General features: G+C 37.9%; 1 protein-coding gene across 1 annotated transcript in view; it reads left to right on the top strand.

The window, feature by feature from the left end:
• Positions 1-19,925, top strand: part of SVEP1 (sushi, von Willebrand factor type A, EGF and pentraxin domain containing 1) — a 183,607-nt gene that overhangs the window by 151,314 nt on the left and 12,368 nt on the right. The window contains exons 39-44 of the mRNA XM_029202810.1: positions 1,405-1,630; positions 3,335-3,490; positions 8,175-8,238; positions 9,615-9,788; positions 13,004-13,180; positions 17,079-17,249. Of these exons, the coding sequence (XP_029058643.1) occupies positions 1,405-1,630; positions 3,335-3,490; positions 8,175-8,238; positions 9,615-9,788; positions 13,004-13,180; positions 17,079-17,249 (968 nt within the window). The remainder of the gene's footprint in view (positions 1-1,404; positions 1,631-3,334; positions 3,491-8,174; positions 8,239-9,614; positions 9,789-13,003; positions 13,181-17,078; positions 17,250-19,925) is intronic.

Below are 19,925 nucleotides of genomic sequence, written 5' to 3'. Positions count from 1 at the left end.
GTGATTTTTGCTGAAAAGTTCTCTACTTAAAATGTCGTACTAAAAAAAGATGAGAAAATATGGAATGAATTTATAAATTAGACTTTTATTGGAATAAATGCCTGTAATGTGTAAATATATCTCAACCCTCGAAATCAATTTAGATTTTACTGATATCTCTGAAGGAATTATGGATTATCCTTCACATATTGGCTTCTTAGATTTTATTAATAATTTAATAACTCTTCTTAAGCTTGTCTGTTGTAGACATTTTAGCTCTACCTTCATTTTCTCTTAATTACAGTAAGAAATAGACCCAAGGGAGGATTGTCACTGTAATGAAACCTAAAGAATAGTGGATTATGCACCAAGAAGAAAAACAAAAATTATTCCTCGCTTTTGACATGCATTTTCAATTTTCTATTTGGACGTTGGTGTCTCAGATAGCTTGAGAAATCACAATAAGACCTGCTTCCCAAGACTCTCCTGTTTGTTTTTCCTTGTGTGTTGATTGTCTTCAGATCTTCACTTATTAGTAAACAGATCATTCCAAGTTTGCAAAACCTGTGACTGCTACCTAGCCTGGTAATTTGTGAAATTTAAAAAATATATCCACCCAATAAATGTTAGTTAATTACAAAAGCAAAATAGTATAGTGGTAAAAGCATGGACTCTAGAGCCAGATTCCATAGGTAGGAATCTCAGCTCTGTCGCTTCCTGGGAAAGTTATTTAATCTCCCTGGTGTCAGTTTCACCATCTGAAAAATGGGCATAAAGAGCATAATCACACCTATTCATAGGGTTGACATGAGAATGGGTTCATATTTGTAGAGCAATTACAACAGTGACTAGAATTTAACAAATGCTCCGTAAACATTTGCTGAATGAAAAAATGCAAATTTTAAAAATCATAGAGGGTTTTAGAGCCAGCTTGACTTGAGTTTGAACACCAATACTACTGTTCCATGATACCTACCTACTAAACAGGATTAAAAGACACACCCTATGTAGAGGACTTCATTTGGCACAAAGTAGATTCCCCAAAAATGTTAATTGTGTTATATTCTTACTAGTATCTGAGTCTATTTTGGACTTCGTCTAGAGTTTCTTGAACTGTTAGATATTTTCATAATAAAAATAAATTTAATAATGATATTATCCAGAACGAAGGTAAATCATGTCAACAACATTTAAAGCAACTTTAGACTTGGCTAATCCTTAATGCGGATAACTAAGGATTCATCTGGTTGTCATTGTTTTCTTGGTGTTTTTGCAAGGCAGCTCCATCCCCCTGACATTTGAGTCATTTTTAATACATCACATAAAATGTCTACTAAGCTTTATAACAGTTTCTTGAATCCAAGAATAAGTCACCAACTATATTGCACTCCCTTTAAGGCACTCATTTTTACTTTTGCGTTGCAGGTGTCTAGAAGGTTATATGATGGATACAGAGATAGACACATTCACCTGTCAGAAAGATGGTCGTTGGTTCCCTGAGAGAATCTCTTGCAGTCCTAAGAAATGTCCTTTGCCAGCAAGCATAACACACATACTTGTTCATGGGGATGATTTCAGTGTGAATAAGCAAGTTTCTGTGTCATGTGCAAAAGGGTATACCTATGAGGGGGTTAATATATCAACATGTCAGGTAAGATTATCTGTCTTAATTAGAACATGTAGGGTATAACTCATTTATATATTATACTATGTGCGTGTGTGTGTGTGTGGATATATATATATAAGTGTATATTATACTATGTGTGTGTATGTAGATATATGTATATGTAAGTGTGTGGATATAGATATACGTATACATATGTCCACACAGGCAGTATCTTGCTGTCCTGAAAAGAGAAAATGTCTCGTTTCCAACCATGTCAAAGAATTTGAGAAGTTTTTTTGGTAGAAGTATAATAAAATATATCTTTCTTTCCAATGGTCCCAGTTTTAAAAGTAAGAAAGTGCCAAGGGCAGGTGAAAAGTCCCTAAGGTAAATAAAACGTTAAACTATCTATAACAAGAGATTCATGACAGATTAACTATGTGTATGGTCTACACATAGACTCTCTATGTGTAGAAATGAGGCCTAATTGTTACCAAATATGTTTCCAGTTTTAGTAGAAGAGCAAAGGTAGCAGAAACAAAAATTGGAGTCAAATTCTGCCTCTGCTTACTACTTGTGTCACTTTAATAAAGCTACTTAGAATTGCCAAGCTCCTATCAGTGTGGTATTAGTGTAAAATTCGGTAGAAGGGGAAATGAATGGAATGGAAGAAATAAGTCAAAAGTAGATCCTGATAAAGGAATCATCACAAGTCAGTAAAGAAAGGAATCATTAATAAACAAATCATTCTGATACAATGAAGGAACCACTAGGGAAAAAAATTAATATATACCAAAATAAACTCCAGATATATCAAAAGAAAACAATACTATGTAGCTTTTAAAAGTTAATAGTAATACCCAGAATCATTTGTGCAAAAAATATATTTATTGAAGCATTATTTACAGTATTGAAAAATTAGATACAATGTATATTTCTGACATTAGGGGAATGGTTAATTATGAGGCAGGCATATATATATGTATGTATATATATAAAATTATTTCTGGCTCATCTGTAGAATAAAGGGCTTAGCCTCAAGTCTTGTTTTAGACAGCTATTCAACTCATATGCTATTTCCTCAAAGAAAACAAAACAACATTAGCAAGAGAATAACAGTCTTCAAGGGAAACATCTGTGTACGCCTCACTATACCTGAAAAGAAGGCTGGAAAATGTTAATTCTCATGGTGGTGGTGAGGAAATAAAGTAAATGTATGTGTGTCTTTTTTTCTTTCTTTAACTATGTGACTTGCTCACGATATATGATAGAATGTTTTCAAGTATTCATGTTGGGAAGGGAGAAAAGGAAGCCATCTTTTTAAACTTTGGATCGTATGCCTGAAAGTTGCTGTTTCTCATCAACTTTAGGTGAAAACGCAGAATTATGTAAAATATAAGGGTGTATTACTATAAGTCATGGAATATTTGTATCTACCATCCAGTCCTCATGCATCATAATGAAAACATACTTCTTGGTGTTCTTGATTTTTTAAAGGATTCTATGAGGAAGAAAATGCTTGTTTTGTGAGTGTCAGAAATGTCTAAAATTGTTTAGTGATGACTGTTAAAGCCATCTGATAATCAATGTGCGTTTTTTAAGGCCAAAGAAAATAAGTGGCAGAAGTAGGACCAAGTTCTAGGTCCTCTGACTATCGTTTGCGGATTATTCTGATTTACAACCAATATTTGCAGACTTCTTCATTCATGTGTACTAATTTCTAAATGTAACTTATAACTTGTTACTTAGATTGATGGCACCTGGGAGCCACCATTTTCTGATGAATCCTGCAGTCCAGTTTCTTGTGGGAAACCTGAAAGTCCAGAACATGGGTTTGTGTTTGGCAGTGAATACAGCTTTGAAAGCATGATCATTTATCACTGTGAAACTGGTTATGAATTAGAGGTAAGCGAACAAATTGTTTAACTAGCATTAATTTGTTTTTCCAATATACTTAGGAATATTTTTAGTGTTATGCCATTTTGTTTCACTGATTTGGGTCCTAAAAGGCTTTTCTATACTTTGTTGCCTTATATTTTAGCACTCTCTGAGAAATATTTAAAGTGACTTACAATTTTAAAAAGCAAAGTAAGCCTCAAAGAATCAAAGCCATGAAAAAAAGAGGAACTTTGTATACCAGCCACAAGACTTTAGTTGCTCATTTAAACCTGTGTTTTCGCCTCCTATTAATTGTATTCTGCACAGTCCATCCGTCACTGTGGGGAGGCAACCATAAGAATTTAGTTATACAAAGCTAGGGTTTCCTCAAGCAATGGGCCCAAATACCTTGGAAGGTTTTTGATTGAGATTACAGGTTCCCACAAGGCAGGTGTGGCCTGAAAACATCCCCAGAGCAGTTCTAACCAAATACCATGATAGGTCTCAAGACCACGCTTGCCTGGTTTGTAATATTAAAATCCCATCAGCAGCACCTATTTACTTTGGTGTGAATGCTGCAGTCAGTTTTGCTAAAAGCATGATCACACATCATCAGACTTGCACTTTAAGAGGCCTGTTTTATATTACATAATGTTGTCCTTTGGTTTTTCGGGAAACTTCTTTCCTGTTTTGCTGTTATAATGGTATTAAATGTAGGTTTTGCAGAAGTGTGCATTGCCAGTGATTTGTTAAATGTGTATAGCGTGTTCCATTTTTTTTCTACTGACCATAGAACCAGAGAATTTTCATAAGATAGGTCCATGAAAGCTGGAACTAGGCTTAGGTGGATCTTGTTTTATTTCCTCAAAAGATTTTTTTTTCTTTAAAGGTCGGGGGAAAGAAGGATGGTAATGTAATAGTTATTGCAGTTGAAGAGTTTCTCTGTTTTTGAAAGTCAGTTGCTCTTCATGTGAGAGTACTAATCTTGCAATTTGTTTAGAAGGAAAGTGGTATAAAATCTAAACAAATATATAGCAAACTGATGGGTCATTAAATTTGAGGAAGTAGATCATTTACCTGAAAAATTTTGGAAATATCCCAGTGTTAACCACAAAATTGAGAGAGATGCTTTAACAATTGTTCTTATTCCAAGCTACATGTTTGAATCACCTGAGAAAGTTTTTCTAAATATTAATGTCCAGTTACTTACAGAAATAACCAAGTCCAGGTCTGGAACATGAAATGTAAAAGATTAGCCTAGAAAAGCTTATCATATGAGTTAGGAAGGAACCTATCAAAGGTGACATGTTAAAAAAAAAACTCAGGAGCCAATTGGATGAGTCTTCCACAGGCCAAGATGAGACCATTTTAGCATCAATACGGTGTAATAACTTTAATGGACTGAAACACATCAAATACGTCACGAATGGCAGTAGACTCACAATGATACTAGAAGAAAATTAGTTGGTAACTTTTAGGGGATGCCCATGAGCAAATTCATTAGTTTGAAAACACAATGAAAGGAGGAAAAGTATCTTTTCAATGCTAACTGGATGACTAAGTAACCAAATAGTAGATGAAATCAGTCAATAATGATAGAATTCAAATCTCAGAATTTGCAACTTTTATGAATTAATGGATTTAGGTTATCATCATCATGGCTACTGATTGATGTCAGAAAAAAATATATAGGCACCCAGACATTATAATGCCTCTGGATGGAAAAACACACCATTAGGGAAAAGTCTTACCAAAAACAGAACTGTTGAATTTGAATTTTTGCATTTTTAACAAGTGCCCCAGATACCAAAGGTCAATGGCTGGAAAAGTGGTTAAGAATAGGGACTTGGTCCCAGCAGACCTCTGTTACAGGCTCTCTGCTCTTGCTGGATGAAAGATGTTGGGGAACTGACTGAATCTCTCTGAGTCTCTGTTTCATCCCATCTGTAGTAGAAATGCCATAACCACATTTGCAAAGTTACTGCAAGGACTGGAGATAAAAGAAAGTGGCAAGCACCACCCTTTATGCATTGTCTGAGTTCAGTAGAGGGTAGTTATTATCATTACTCCTAGTATGCATATTGTTACCAAAATCAGACAAAGCAATTAATACAGCTAATGTAAATCATGTTAAAATTTTCTAATAGGTAAATAAATTATCATTTTTATGTAAGGTAAACAACTTCTTTGAGTCATCTAAATCTCAAAAATTTTACTACACATGCAGTCTTCTCGAAGCAAAAATTACTACAGGCGGGCTTCCCTGGTGGCGCAGTGGTTGAGAGTCCGCCTGCCGATGCAGGGGACACAGGTTCATGCCCCGGTCCGGGAAGATCCCACATGCCGTGGAGTGGCTGGGCCCATGAGCCATGGCCGCTGAGCCTGCACGTCCGGAGCCTGTGCTCCGCAATGGGAGAGGCCACAACAGTGAGAGGCCCGCGTACCGCAAAAAAAAAAAAAAAAACTTAAAAAAAAAATCACTACAGGCAACTGAGGAATAAATCAAAATAACTCAAAAATGAGATAGTCATGTTCTAAAATCGCTGGTAGTGAGCAATAAAGTGGTATCTATGATTCTAAAACTTACTATAACTATCTAACTTAATTGTTGATTAAAGATACATTATGTCAAAAATAGTAACTTGATGCTAATCTGTATCTAAAACTCCAGATAAAAAACAAAACAAAAGCAAGATAAGTAAAGGGATAGAGAGAGAAAAAGAAAGAAGGAAAAGCATGATAAAATTTGCAACTTACTAAGGAGGGAACCAACAGATGGTGTTTGATTTTTTTTTTTTACAGCAATAATTACAGAAAATAGAGTTGAGTTTTTATTGGAACAAAAATTGACATAATTGAAACAGAATATTATGTGAATTATTGAAAGAAAAAGGAAAATATCTTAGTGGGAAAAATGCTAACCTATTGACTAAAATTAGCTACTTGAGTGTAGTCCACTCTGGAAGTACCCAAATAGGGAGCTGGCTTTGATGGCTTGTCGTATACTTCCTCAAAAGTAATAAAGAGGGCTTCCCTGGTGGCACAGTGGTTGAGAGTCCACCTGCCGATGCAGGGGACACGGGTTCATGCCCCGGTCCGGGAAGATCCCACATGCCGCGGAGCGGCTGGGCCTGTGAGCCATGGCCGCTGAGCCTGCGCATCCGGAGCCTGTGCTCCGCGACGGGAGAGGCCACAGCAGTGAGAGGCCCGCGTACCGCAAAAAAAAAAAAAAAAAAAAAAAAAAGTAATAATAATTCACAAACTAGAATAGTATATTTTCCTGTGCATACATAAGTATATAAACACAACAAAAGTACAGCAAATGTTAACAGGGTTTATCTCTGAATGAAGAATCCTAGAATCCTTTGTACTTTTCTTTCACGTTTTCCAACCTTTCTGTAGTCAAAACATATTATTTTTTCAATAAGAAGAAAATAATGAATATATATTTTTAAAAAATTTAATTTTATTGGTTCAGTTATTTTCTTGGAAAGTCAGGAGAGTATCCTTCCATCAAAGTCAATGGATTTTTTATACGTAAAGATTTGTCAGTAATTAAACTGATAGCTCAAAGTAAATACCTTTGAATAGAAGATTAAGGATAAAAGACATCAGTCAATCAGATAAAAACCAAAGTAGAGGTGATTGCTCCTTGTCAGACATCTTGCTAATTTAGAACACAGCTTCAAGAGGATATGTATCCAAAGAGCTCTGAGGATTGAAAAGCCATGAGACAAAATCCATGTGCTAAGGTTCATATACTTGACTTAGGGTCAAGCCCCTTAATACATTACTTGGAACCTAATCTTTTTTTTTTAACATATAATGTTAGAGAATTTTATTTATCTTATTATTCCATAGTAAGTTAGGAATTTAAAACACGGGAAAAGGTTATCATTAGGAACACTGATGACAGTAAGAGATAAACAACAAAGAAAGAGGCAGCAAGGTCGCATAAAAATTATATCCAGAAATAAAAACCCAGTAATCTTAGCCTAGCTCAGCCCATAATAACTCTAGGGGGCGCAGACAGCCTGTATAGCCCCCAAGGGCTATGGGATATTGGAAAATATACCCAAAGTGCATTGAATAACAACTATAAATATTTTTTTAAGTAAATTACATTGTTTTTACTCTATTTCTGAAGGCAGGGAAATAAATTTTAGAAAGATTTTTACTCAAAATATTTAAAATTTTACTTGCTCGGGGCCTTAATAGGGTAAGTTTATCTTTAATGGATACATTACATTGTCAAAAAGTCAATCCTGATACCAATAAGCTATCTTGACATCTTTCATGTCCCAGGGTATAAATAAACTAATTCACCTTCTTTGCTGTACCTCTCAGGTATTAAAGAATAAATTTAAGTCAAAATATTTTTAAGTATCCTAAGCAAATATACCTCTGACATTTCAGACACATTCTTCACCAGTCTTTGCTATTGGTTATAATTAGTTATCATTTAAACAAAAAGTGAAACCAAGTCTGCACCTTAATTACACCCATCAGCCAGAATACGAATTTTGAGGTAATTTGACGAAAACATTTTTGGAAGTTTAAACCTCCCTCTTAAACTATATTTATTTAATGAATTTATTTAGCATTCCAGTGCCAAGAGTTTCAAGTTCACATCTGAGGTGGCTTTGCATTCCCTTAGTTTTTCATTGTAGAGGTACCATCTTGTCAATGACCTGTTTTCATTGATTCACAGGGGAACAGGAAACGGGTCTGTCAGGAGAACGGACAGTGGAGTGGAGGGGTGGCAACGTGCAAAAGTAAGTCAAATGACACTTAGTCCCCAAAACGATACTAAGGACACAAAATAACAATGTGGCCACATTTTCTTTATAAGTCATTTTTGTAATTAAAAAAAAAAAAATGGACTCCGTGAACTGCATGAGAACCTTTTACGGGCTTTTGCTCAAGGGCACCAAAGCAATAGAAGGGTGAAACACTGTGGTAGAGATTAATGATTAAACTGCAATAGAGCACAAGATTGCTGACCCTGGAATGGCAAACATTTTGTTTAGAAACTAGTTAATTATTGAGTTTACCTGACTTTTTATGGGTTTTTCCCCAAAATAATGATAAATGAGAAGGCTTAGAGCTGTTGCCTTGGTAACAGTCCTGGGCAATACTAACATCTTCTTAAAATGATGTTGGTACCACTGTCCAATAAATGAATATTCACACTGTCTGTGGAACTTTCATTAACTCATTGTATGAGAACAGTCAAGTGTATCTAGCGGGATGTGGGTGAATACAGGTGACTCTGTTCCTAGGATATGGCTCATATTACTCCTCTGCCGAAAGACAATGTATGTAAATACAATAGTTACAAACCAATCAAAACGGCAGGCTTAAAAATGTTTTTCTCTTAATAATTCTGGAGGAGTCATCAAATTTTCAAACTAGAAGGGGCCTCTTGAATAATATAGTCCAGACCCTTGAGTTGACCGATGAGTGAAAACGGGCTGGGAGAGGGCGATGTGACCTGCCCAGTATCAGAAATCAAGTTAGTGGTGGAGCTAACACTAGGACTTGGGGTACCTGGATCTTTGTTCACTGTTGTTTCAACCATACTGTCTAGTATAGATTAATCAGTTGATTTTGTATGCAATAGGAATCTTAAGTCTTTTAAGCAATATCATATGGCTGAAATTCAATGGGGAATATGACTTTTTAGTTCCAAAAAAGAACCGTGTGTGCGTGTGTGTGTGTGTACATAAACACATACATAAACATTGAGTAACATCTCAAGTCACAGAAAGGCATCATTGGGCATTCCCAGTAATAGCATTTTTTATCTCACTTGTTCATTATCAAAAAGTGTGTGAATGTACCTGCAGGGTGAAAGGAGAGGAGAATGAAAAGGAAACACCTATGTCTGCAATAGGAAACTGCTATGGTGTCGGTGAGGGGATTGTTTCCGTTTTGCAGCAGGTTTAATTCAAACTACAATGATAATGGTTTGAATAGTTTCTATCTCTGAAATGCAAGATAGTAAGAAAATGTTCTGTATGGATCCTGTTACTCTGTGGTTTTCTTTTCTTTTTCTTTCTAAATTATTAAATAAGTGATACAAGTTCTTTGCAGAAGGAAAGAGGATTGGGAAAATCACTTAAGATAAAGCTTTTCTTTTTCTTTTTAGAGACCAAGTGTGAAGCTCCACTTGGGTTTCTGAATGGGAAAGCTGAAGTTGAAAACAGTACTGCTGGACCCAGCGTGGTGTATTCCTGCAACAGAGGCTACAGCCTTGAAGGGGCACCCGAGGCCTCCTGCACGGAAAATGGGACTTGGAGCCACCCAGTTCCTCTCTGCAAACGTGTGTGTTGACCTTAGGAGGGGATTAAATCAGATTCAGTCATGGACATATACACACTAACAAACGTGGTAAAGTAGATAGCTAGTGGGCAGCAGCCGCATGGCACAGGGATATTGGCTCGGTGCTTTGTGGCAGCCTGGAGGGGTGGGATAGGGAGGGTGGGAGGGAGGGAGACGCAAGAGGGAAGACATATGGGAACATATGTATATGTATAACTGATTCACTTTGTTATGGGGCAGAAACTAACACACCATTGTAAAGCAATTATACCCCAATAAAGATGTTAAAAAAAAAAAATCAGATTCAGTTTTCTAATTAGTTTCCCAAATGTCTAAACCATGGTGGAAAATTCACCTATAGGTGACATTGGCCCAGAGAAAGAAATCTGTGCATATCCAAACCAAATACTATGGGGTATTTTTTTTTAACATCTTTATTGGAATATAATTGCTTTATAATGTTGTGCTAGTTTCTGCTGTATAACAAAGTGAATCAGCTGTATGCATACATATATGCCCATATCCCCTCCCTCTTGTGTCTCCCTCCCACCCTCCCTGTCCCACCCCTCTAGGTGGTTGAGACCGAGCTGATCTCCCTGTGCTATGCAGCTGCTTCCCACTAGCTATCTATTTTACATTTGGTAGTGTATATATGTCAATATTACTCTCTCACTTCGTCCCAGCCTACCCTTCTCCCTCCCCATGTCCTCAAGTCCATTCTCTACATCTGTGTCTTTATTTCTGTCCTGCCCCTATGTTCATCAGAACCTTTTTTTTTTTTTTTTTAGATTCCATGTATTTGTGTTAGAATACGGTATTTGTTTTTCTCTTTCTGACTTACTTCATTCTGTATGACAGACTCTAGGTCCATCCACCTCAGTACAAATAACTCAATTTTGTTTCTTTTTATGGCTGAGTAATATTCCATTGTACGTATGTGCCACATCTTCTTTATCCATTCATCTGTCGATGGACACTTAGGTTGCTTCCATGTCCTGGCTACTGTAAATAGAGCTGCAGTGAACATTGTGGTACATGACTCTTTTTGAATTATGGTTTTCTCAGGGTGTATGCCCAGTAGTGGGATTGCTGGGTCATACGGTAGTTCTAGTTTTCATTTTTTAAGGAACCTCCGTACTGTTCTCCATAGTGGCTGTATCAGTTTACATTCCCACCGATAGTGCAGGAGGGTGGAGGGTTCCCTTTTCTCCACACCCTCTCCAGCATTTATTGTTTGTAGATTTTTTGATGATGGCCATTCTGACTGGTGTGAGGTGATACCTCATTTTAGTTTTGATTTGCATTTATCTAATGATTAGTGATGTTGAGCATTCTTTCATGTGTTTGTTGGCAATCTGTATATCTTCTTTGGAGAAATGTGTTTAGGTCTTCTGCCCATTTTTGGATTGGGTTGTTTGAGTTTTGATGTTGAGCTGCATGAACTGCTTGTGTATTTTGGAGATTAATCCTTTGTCAGCTGCTTCATTTGCAAATAGTTTCTCCCATTCTGAGGGTTGAATTTTCATCTTGTTCGTCTTGTATATGGTTTCCTTTGCTGTGCAAAAGCTTTTAAGTTTCATTAGGTCCCATTTGTTTATTTTGGTTTTTATTTCCATTTCTCTAGGAGGTGGGTCAAAAAGGCTCTTTCTGTGATTTATGTCATAGAGTGTTCTGCCTGTGTTTTCCTCTAAGAGTTTTATAGTGTCTGGCCTTACATTTAGGTCTTTAATCCATTTTGAGTTTATTTTTGTGTATGGTGTTAGGGAGTGTTCTAATTTCCTTCTTTTACATGTAGCTGTCCAGTTTTCCCAGCATCACTTATTGAAGAGCCTGTCTTTCCTCCATTGTAGACTCTTGCCTCCTTTATCAAAGATAAGGTGACCATATGTGCGTGGGTTTATCTCTGGTCTTTCTATCCTGTTCCATTGATCTATATTTCTGTTTTTGTGCCAGTACCATACTGTCCTGATTACTGTAGTTTTGTAGTATAGTCTGAAGTCCGGGAGCCTGATTCCTCCAGCTCCGTTTTTCTTTCTAAAGGTTGTTTTGGCTATTCGGGGTCTATTGTGTTTCCATACAAATTGTGACATTTTTTGTTCTAGTTCTGTGAAAATGGCCGTTGGTAGTTTGAGAGAGATTGCATTGAATCTGTAGATTGCTTTGGGTCATTTTTCATTTTCACAGTGTTGATTCTTCCAGTCCAAGAACATGGTATATCTCTCTATCTGTTTGTATCATCTTTAATTTCTTTCATCAGTGTCTTGTAGTTTTCTGCATACAGGTCTTTTGTCTCCTTAGCTAGGTTTATTCCTAGGTATTTTATTCTTTTTGTTGCATTGGTAAATGAGAGTGTTTCCTTAATTTCTCTTTCAGATTTTTCGTTGTTAGTGTATAGGAATGCAAGAGATTTCTGTGCATCAATTTTGTATCCTGCTACTCTACCAAATTCATTAATTAGCTCTAGTAGTTTTCTGGTAGCATCTTTAGGATTCTCTATGTATAGTATCTTGTCATCTGCAAACAGCAACAGTTTTACTTCTTTTCTGATTTGGATGCCTTTTATTTCTTTTTCTTCTCTAATTGCTGTGGCTAAAACTTCCAAAACTATGTTGAATAATAGTGGTGAGAGTGGGCAACCTTGTCTTTTTCCTGATCTTAGAGGAAATGTTTTCAGTTTTTCACCATTGAGAATGATGTTTGCTGTGGGTTTGTCGTATATGGCCTTTATTATGTTGAGGTAGGTTCCCTTTATGCCTAGTTTCTGGAGAGTTTTTATCATAAATGGGTGTTGAATTTTGTTAAAAGCTTTTTCTGCATCTATTGAGATGATCACATGGTTTTCCTCCTTCAATTTGTTAATGTGGTGTATCGAATTGATTGATTTACGTATATTGAAGAATCCTTGCATTCCTGGGATAAACCCCACTTGATCATGGTGTATGATCCTTTTAATGTGTTGTTGGATGCTGTTTGCTAGTGTTTTGTTGAGGATTTTGGCATCTATGTTCATCAGTGCTATTGGCCTGTAGTTTTCTTTTTTTGTGACATCTTTGTCCGGTTTTGGTATCAGGGTGATGGTGTGAAGTTCTGTATTTTTAAGCCTTATATTATCATTACTGAGAACCCAGCTCCAGCAGGGCTAATGCTCTGCCTTCAAAGAAACAAACTCAGAAAAGAGGGAAAATACCAGTACACATTTTCTTTTATTTTTAACAGCAAATCCATGCCCTGTCCCTTTTGTGATCCCTGAGAATGCTGTGCTTTCTGAAAAGGAGTTTTATGTCGATCAGAACGTATCTATCAAGTGTAGGGAAGGCTTCCTGCTGCAGGGCCAAAGCATCATCACCTGCAGCCCTGACGAGACATGGACACAGACAAGTGCCAGATGTGAAAGTAAGTCAACACATGGGATCCAGTGAATTTCATTAGTGGGAAGTGTTTTCTCATCTTTGGGAGATTATTTTCAGTCAGGCAACTTACATGTAGATATTTAGAACTCTGTCTTATCATGGTCATCAACTTCTGTCTTGCTACTTAAAAAAATTTTTTTTTTAATTTAAAATCCAAACATAAAAACACAGTCCAGAACTAGACTAAAACCTGCCTGACCAGAATTTACTGAACAGGTCTTCAAAACGTGCTCTTCTAAGAGTGAGCAGGATATTAAATCTAAAATACCTTTTTTTCTCCACGCTGTCAGAGTCCCTAAACTCTCCTTTAATGGGCTATGCATGATTTGCAATACAAAAATTATTTCACCGTGGTTCTCCAGCTTGAGCGGATATCAGAACCACCTAGAGGGCTTGTTAAAAACAGATTACTGGGAGACTTCCCTGGTGGTCCAGTGGTTAAGACTCCGTGCTTCCAATGCAGGGGGCCCGAGTTCAATCCCTGGTCAGGGAACTAGATCCCACATGCTGCAACTAAGACCTGGTGCAGCATGCATGCGTGCATACATATGTAAATAAATAAATATTTAAAAAAAATTTTAAAAAGCAGATTGCTGGGCCCATCCTAGAGTGTCTGATTCAATAGGTCTGGAGTGAGGCCTGAGAATTTGCATCTTTAACAGTTTCCCAGGTGTTGCTGATGGCAATACTGCTGGTGCTGGAACCACAACTGGAAAAGCTCTGGGCTAGCACCATGCTGATACCTAACACACAGTCTGGCAGCATCTCTTGTTGCCTTGTGATAACTCTTGACATTATTCTGCTTTTTTAAATATTTTAATTTACATAAGCATTTGCTATTTTTTTCTTTTATTGAAGTATAGTAGATATACAATGTTGTGTTAGTTTCAGGTGGACAGCAAAGTGATTCAGTTACAAATATCTATATATATATTCTTTTTCAGATTCTTTTCCAGTATAGGTTATTACAAGATATTGAATATAGTACCCTGTGCTACTTTATATATAGTAGTGTGTATCTGTTAATCCCAAATTCCTAAGTTATCCCTCCCCCTCCTTTCCCTTTAGTAACCATAAGATTGTTTTATACGTCTGTGGGTCTGTTTCTGTTTTATGAATAAGTTCACTTGTATCATTTCTTAGATTCCACATATAAGCGATATCATATGATATTTGTCTTTCTCTGTCTGACTTAGCTTCACTTAGGGTGATAATCTCTAGTGCTGCAAAAGGCATTATTTCAATCTTTTTTATAGAATTCTTGACATTTCTTAACACACATAAAGCACCTTTCCTGCCCAATATCCTGCCCTCCTTTGTGGTCCAGGCTACTCCCTCTACAGCAGTCAACTAACAAATATTCATCGAGTCTAACCAGATGTGCGGTAATGGGCTACATAGTATAAAACTATGTTATGCCTACAGTGGTCTTCATCTTCGGAACACTTGCACTTTAATTAATGAGATTAAAAACGTGTATATGGGGGCTTTCCTGGTGGCGCAGTGGTTGAGAGTCCGCCTGCCGATGCAGGAGACATGGGTTCGTGCCCCGGTCTGGGAAGATCCCACATGCCGTGGAGCGGCTGGGCCCGTGAGCCATGGCCGCTGAGCCTGCGCGTCCAGAGCCTGTGCTCCGCAACGGGAGAGGCCACAACAGTGAGAGGCCCGTGTACCACAAAAAAAAAAAAAGTGCATATGAAGGCAATGGGGATTCTGAAACCAGAGAAAACCTGGGTTTGAGTTCTGGCCTCAAAACTTTCTAATTCTAAACTTATGCTAGTGCCCTAACTTTTCTGAACTTTGGAGTTCTCATTTGTAAATAGCACCAATAATTCCTATCTTATAGGTTTGTTTTGAAAAATGAATTGGTATATGTTTGTGATATGTCCTGATAGGAAGAGCTGTAAAGTAGCCCCAAATCCTTGAATTTTCAGCTAGCAGCCTACTGCAGCATTAGAATTTTGATTTTACTCCAGAAAAGTGTGTATCATACTTTTAGCTGGGATTTGGGTCCCAACTCCTTATGAAATCTACCCCTAGTGAAGTGGGAAGAACTAAGTATGTATAAGCCTTGACTGTCTAGGCTCCTTTAAAGCCATCAGCCTGAACTAAAGCAGGCCAAGTGGCCCGATTCTGCCCACATATCCTCACGTTGGCCTTAGCTCCCGGAGACTTACCACTCAGGGGACTGGAAGCGAGAGCCAGGAGAGACATGCATTTATTACAAATGTCCCTTCAGTGCATGCTTAATTATTCCTCAGTATTCTTGAGAAGATCCGGGGTTGCCTAGGAGAGGAGACAGTTTCCACAGTTGTTGTCCTCAATCCCTCTTTTGCATTTTCTGTTAGACAGGAAGTCTTTGGCTTAGAACAAATATCCTTCCTGAGGGACCAAAGCAGCCACCTTCCTCATCCTTTTCACCTCATCCTGCTATTTATCACTCCAAATCAGTGATTAAAACTTAGTGTGTATGAGAATCCTCTGGGGAGAGTATGTAAGATGCAGACTCAAAAGCTAGAAAGCCCAGAAGTTTGCATTTTTAATAAGAACCCAAGCTGATTCCCACATAGGTGGCCTGAAATCCGTGCTTTGACAACCACGTCTGTGAACCGTCAAGCTCACTGGTATCTTTTTACATGCTGTTCCCCCAACCTGGAAGCAACAGTCCTCTGATCCACTCAAGCTTTATGGCCTGGTCCAAAGGCCACTGTCGTTGTGATTCATACCCTGACAATCCCAAGGATAATTAGTTACATTCACCTCAATTTTTCTACAGTATGGCATCCGGACCTCTAATATAGCTCTTTTTAAGTTGTACGACAGTATTTCTTTGTCTATCTTCACCCGTTTGTCTGAGCAAAGGTACAGCATTTTCTCCATTTCTTTCTTTCCAGTTTCTGGTACACAGTATGCATTGATACATATTGGATATCTGACTGATTGAATTAATGTTTTTAACTACCTTAGAAGGAAAAGAAAATTTAGAAGAATCAGACAAATTGATCATCCCCTCTGGCAAGATTTTAATAGCATTATGACCACAAAGTGAGCTTTTAGAAGCCAGTTCATGAAGACTCATCTAAAAGTTAGCCTTATACAAACTGGATACTAATGAGAGTCCTGACTCCAATCCAGTCCTTGTCTTGTGAGACACCACAGAAAAACTCTAGTTATCTAGTTTATTCTCTTGTAAAGTTCTCAAAGCAAAATTAGTTATAAACATTTTTATTTATGCGCTTTTAAAAGAGAGGATTCTCCTTCAATCTTACACTTTCCAAAAGAAGAGAGTCACTGCTTTACTGTCTTGGAAAGAGGGAAACTAATGTGAAAACTTGAATTTCATAAACCTCATCAAGCTGTGTAAATGGAGTATCTTCGGGCTAGAGACAGTATTCATTCATTTACTCATTTTTCAAACATGTATCGAGAGCCCATTGTGCACCAGGCACTGTTCTAGGCACTAATAAAACAGCCATGATGGAATCTGCAGTACTACAATTCATGATCTTTACTCTAAAGTGATAGACTATAAATAATCCCCATGCTTCTTCTCTTCTTATTTGATAAGCATGCTGCATTGAAGTTCTTATACCTCTTTGGCGAGGTATAAGAAGGCAAGACTTAACTGCCTTGAGTATAAAATAGCTCAGCTTCAACATGTGAATCAGCAGACAAAATCTTTGATTGTACATCTAATTTTTCTAGAGAGCAGCAGGTGATGCCTTTAGTTGCTGGTATCTTTTAGATATTATGTAGGTGAAAAGGTTACCTTTATGTATTTTGTCTTTCCTCTTTAAGTCTTAGAGGTGAAACTGTGTCCTCTCCCAACCACTGGCTGGGTTAGTAGCACAAGCTTAATTATGTTTTTGGTTTTCCTATAGAGATCTCATGTGGTCCACCAACTCACGTAGAAAATGCAATTGCCCGAGGTGTACATTATCAGTATGGGGACATGATCACCTACTCGTGTTACAGTGGATACGTGTTGGAGGGTTCCCTGAGGAGTGTTTGCCTAGAGAATGGAACCTGGACATCACCTCCTGTCTGCAGAGGTAAGGAAATATTTGAATGGTTAGTTCTTACTGAAGCTGTAGGAAAATGTATATGGCAGTCTATGGCCAACAACTAGTATGCACGCTATTTTATCTTTCCTTGGCTTTCAGTCTTCTTTTAACATGTGTGTCATTTTCCTTAACTTTATGAGTTTGATTTTTGAAGGCTTGCACACAGACCTCTGGCCCAGCACATGGCCCCTGTCTCAGTCAATCATGGCTCCTTACGCAAGTCTTCTCTCCAAATCTTGGAAGTGTTCTCCAGCTGCTAAGGGGAGCTGTGTCATGTCTGGGCCATGAGGGCACCTCCTGGACACTCAGGTGTTTCAACACAGATTCCAGTTCTACTCGTCCATCCTGAGCAGACTCCTGAGCCCCATAAGGGATGAGGCAGCCCACCCAGAGGGCAGAGTATGAGACAAGAGGTGCTGGGTGGCCCCAAGGAACCAGAGCCCACCACTTGGTCTCCGTGGACATGCCGGGGGCTGGTGGCGAGCATTCCATGTTTACACGAGCTGTCTCTTTACTTGCTGGATTGAATTTGCAAACCTAAGGATGAATTTTGTGAGTGCATTCAATAATATCTTCTCGGGGACTTCCCTGGTGGTGCAGTGGTTAAGAATCTGCCTGCCGATGCAGGGGACACGGGTTCGAGCCCTGGTCCAGGAAGATTCCCACATGCCGTGGAGCAACTAAGCCCATGAGCCACAACTACCGAGCCCGCAAGCCACAACTACTGAGCCTGCACGCGCCTAGAGCCCAGGCCCCACAACAAGAGAAGCCACCGCAATGAGAAGCCCGCGCACCGCAACGAAGAGTAGCCCCCGCTCGCCACAACTAGAGAAAGCCTGTGTGCAGCAACGAAGACCCAACGCAGCCAAAAATAAATAAATAAATAAAACTTAAAAAAATAATAATAATATCTTCTCGGTGGGGGGAGGTTTCTATGTTGAAAATTCTGCAAAATGGAATGAGGTAGATAATGAGACATCCTAGTATGTCCTTCTAAAACTTACATTTCTCTAATAAGATAGGCTACTTTTTTTTACAAATCATAATAATTATTCCATTCATTCTACAAATACTAAAAGTGAGGAATTCTGCTACTGAACAAGACAGACATTACCAAGGAACTAAAAGAATAATCAGGTTGTTAGATGGGGTTGTCCACATGGCCATGAGGACAGTGGTCAGATTTGGATTTGGGGTGAAAAAAGGCCAAAGTCTTTTTTTATTATTTTATTGTTGACTTTTCAATTTTATAGTTGATTTACAATACTGTGTTAGTTTCAGGTGTACAGCAAAGTGATTCGGATATTCTTTTCCAGGTTCTTTTCCATTATAGGTTATTACAAGATATTGAGGGAATTCCCTGCCGATCCAGTGGTTAGGACTCTGCACTTTCACTGCCGAGGGCCCGGGTTCAATATCTGGTTGGCAAACTAAGATCCCGCAAGCCCACATGGTGCGGCCCCCTGCCAAAAAAAAAAAAAAAAAGATATTGAATATAGTTCCCTATGCTATATAATAAATCCTTTTTATTTATTTTATATATAGTATTGTTTATCTGTTAGTCCCATACTCCTCCTCCTTTCCCCTTTGGTAACCATAATTTTGTTTTCTTTATCTGTGAGTCTTTTTCTGTTTTGTAAATAAGTTTATTTGTATTATTTTTTAGTTTCCACATATAAGTGATATATAATATTTGTCTTTCTCTGACGTACTTCACTTAGTATGATAATCTCTAGGTCCATCCATGTTGCTGCAAATGGCAATATTTCATTCTTCTTTATGGCTGAGTAATATTCCATTGTGTGTGTGTGTGTGTGTGCGTGCGTGCATATATATATGGACACTTAGGTTGATGGACACTTAGGTTGCTTCTTGGCTATTGTCTGTTGTCTGCTATTAGCTACTGGCTATTAGCAGCTATTGTCTGCTAATAGCTATCGGCCATTGTCTGCTAAGAACACTGGGGTGCGTGTATCTTTTCGTATTACAGTTTTTGTCTTTTTTGGATGTATGCCCAGGAGTAGGAATGCTGGATCATACGGTAACTAATATGGTAACTTTTTAAAATTTTTTAAGGGACCTCCATACTCTTCTCCTTAGTGGCTGTACCAATTTACATTCCCACCAACAGTGTAGGAGGGTTTTCTCCACACCCTGTCCAGCGTTTATTATTTGTAGACCTTTTGATGATGGCCATTCTGACCAGTGTGAGGTGATAACTCATTGTAGTTTTGGTTTGCATTTCTCTAATAACTAGTGATGTTGAGCATCTTTTCATGTGCCTGTTGGCCATCTGTGTGTCTTCTTTGGAGAAATGTCTATTTAGGTCTTCTGCCCATTTTTAAATTAGGTTGTTGGTTTTTTTGATATTGAGTTGTATGGGCTGTTTGTATATTTTGGAAATTAAGCCCTTGTCGGTAGCATCATTTGCAAATATTTTCTCCCAGCCCGTAGGTTGTCTTTTCATCTTGCTTATGGTTTCCTTTGCTATGCAAAAGCTTATAGGTTTGATTAGGTACCATTTGTTTAGCTTTGCTTTTATTTCTTTTGCCTTGGGAAACTGACCTGAGAAAATAGTGCTACAATTTATGTCAGAGAATGTTTTGCTAATGTTCTCTTCTAGGAGTTTTATGGTGTCATGTCTTAAGTCAAAAATGCCAAAGT

This window comes from Monodon monoceros, unplaced genomic scaffold, assembly GCF_005190385.1.
Source record: "Monodon monoceros isolate NGI ecotype Baffin Bay Population unplaced genomic scaffold, NGI_Narwhal_1 Super_Scaffold_5, whole genome shotgun sequence".
NCBI lineage: Eukaryota > Metazoa > Chordata > Mammalia > Artiodactyla > Monodontidae > Monodon > Monodon monoceros.
Note: the sequence above shows the minus strand (reverse complement) of the source record. Positions and strands in the feature narration are given on the sequence as shown.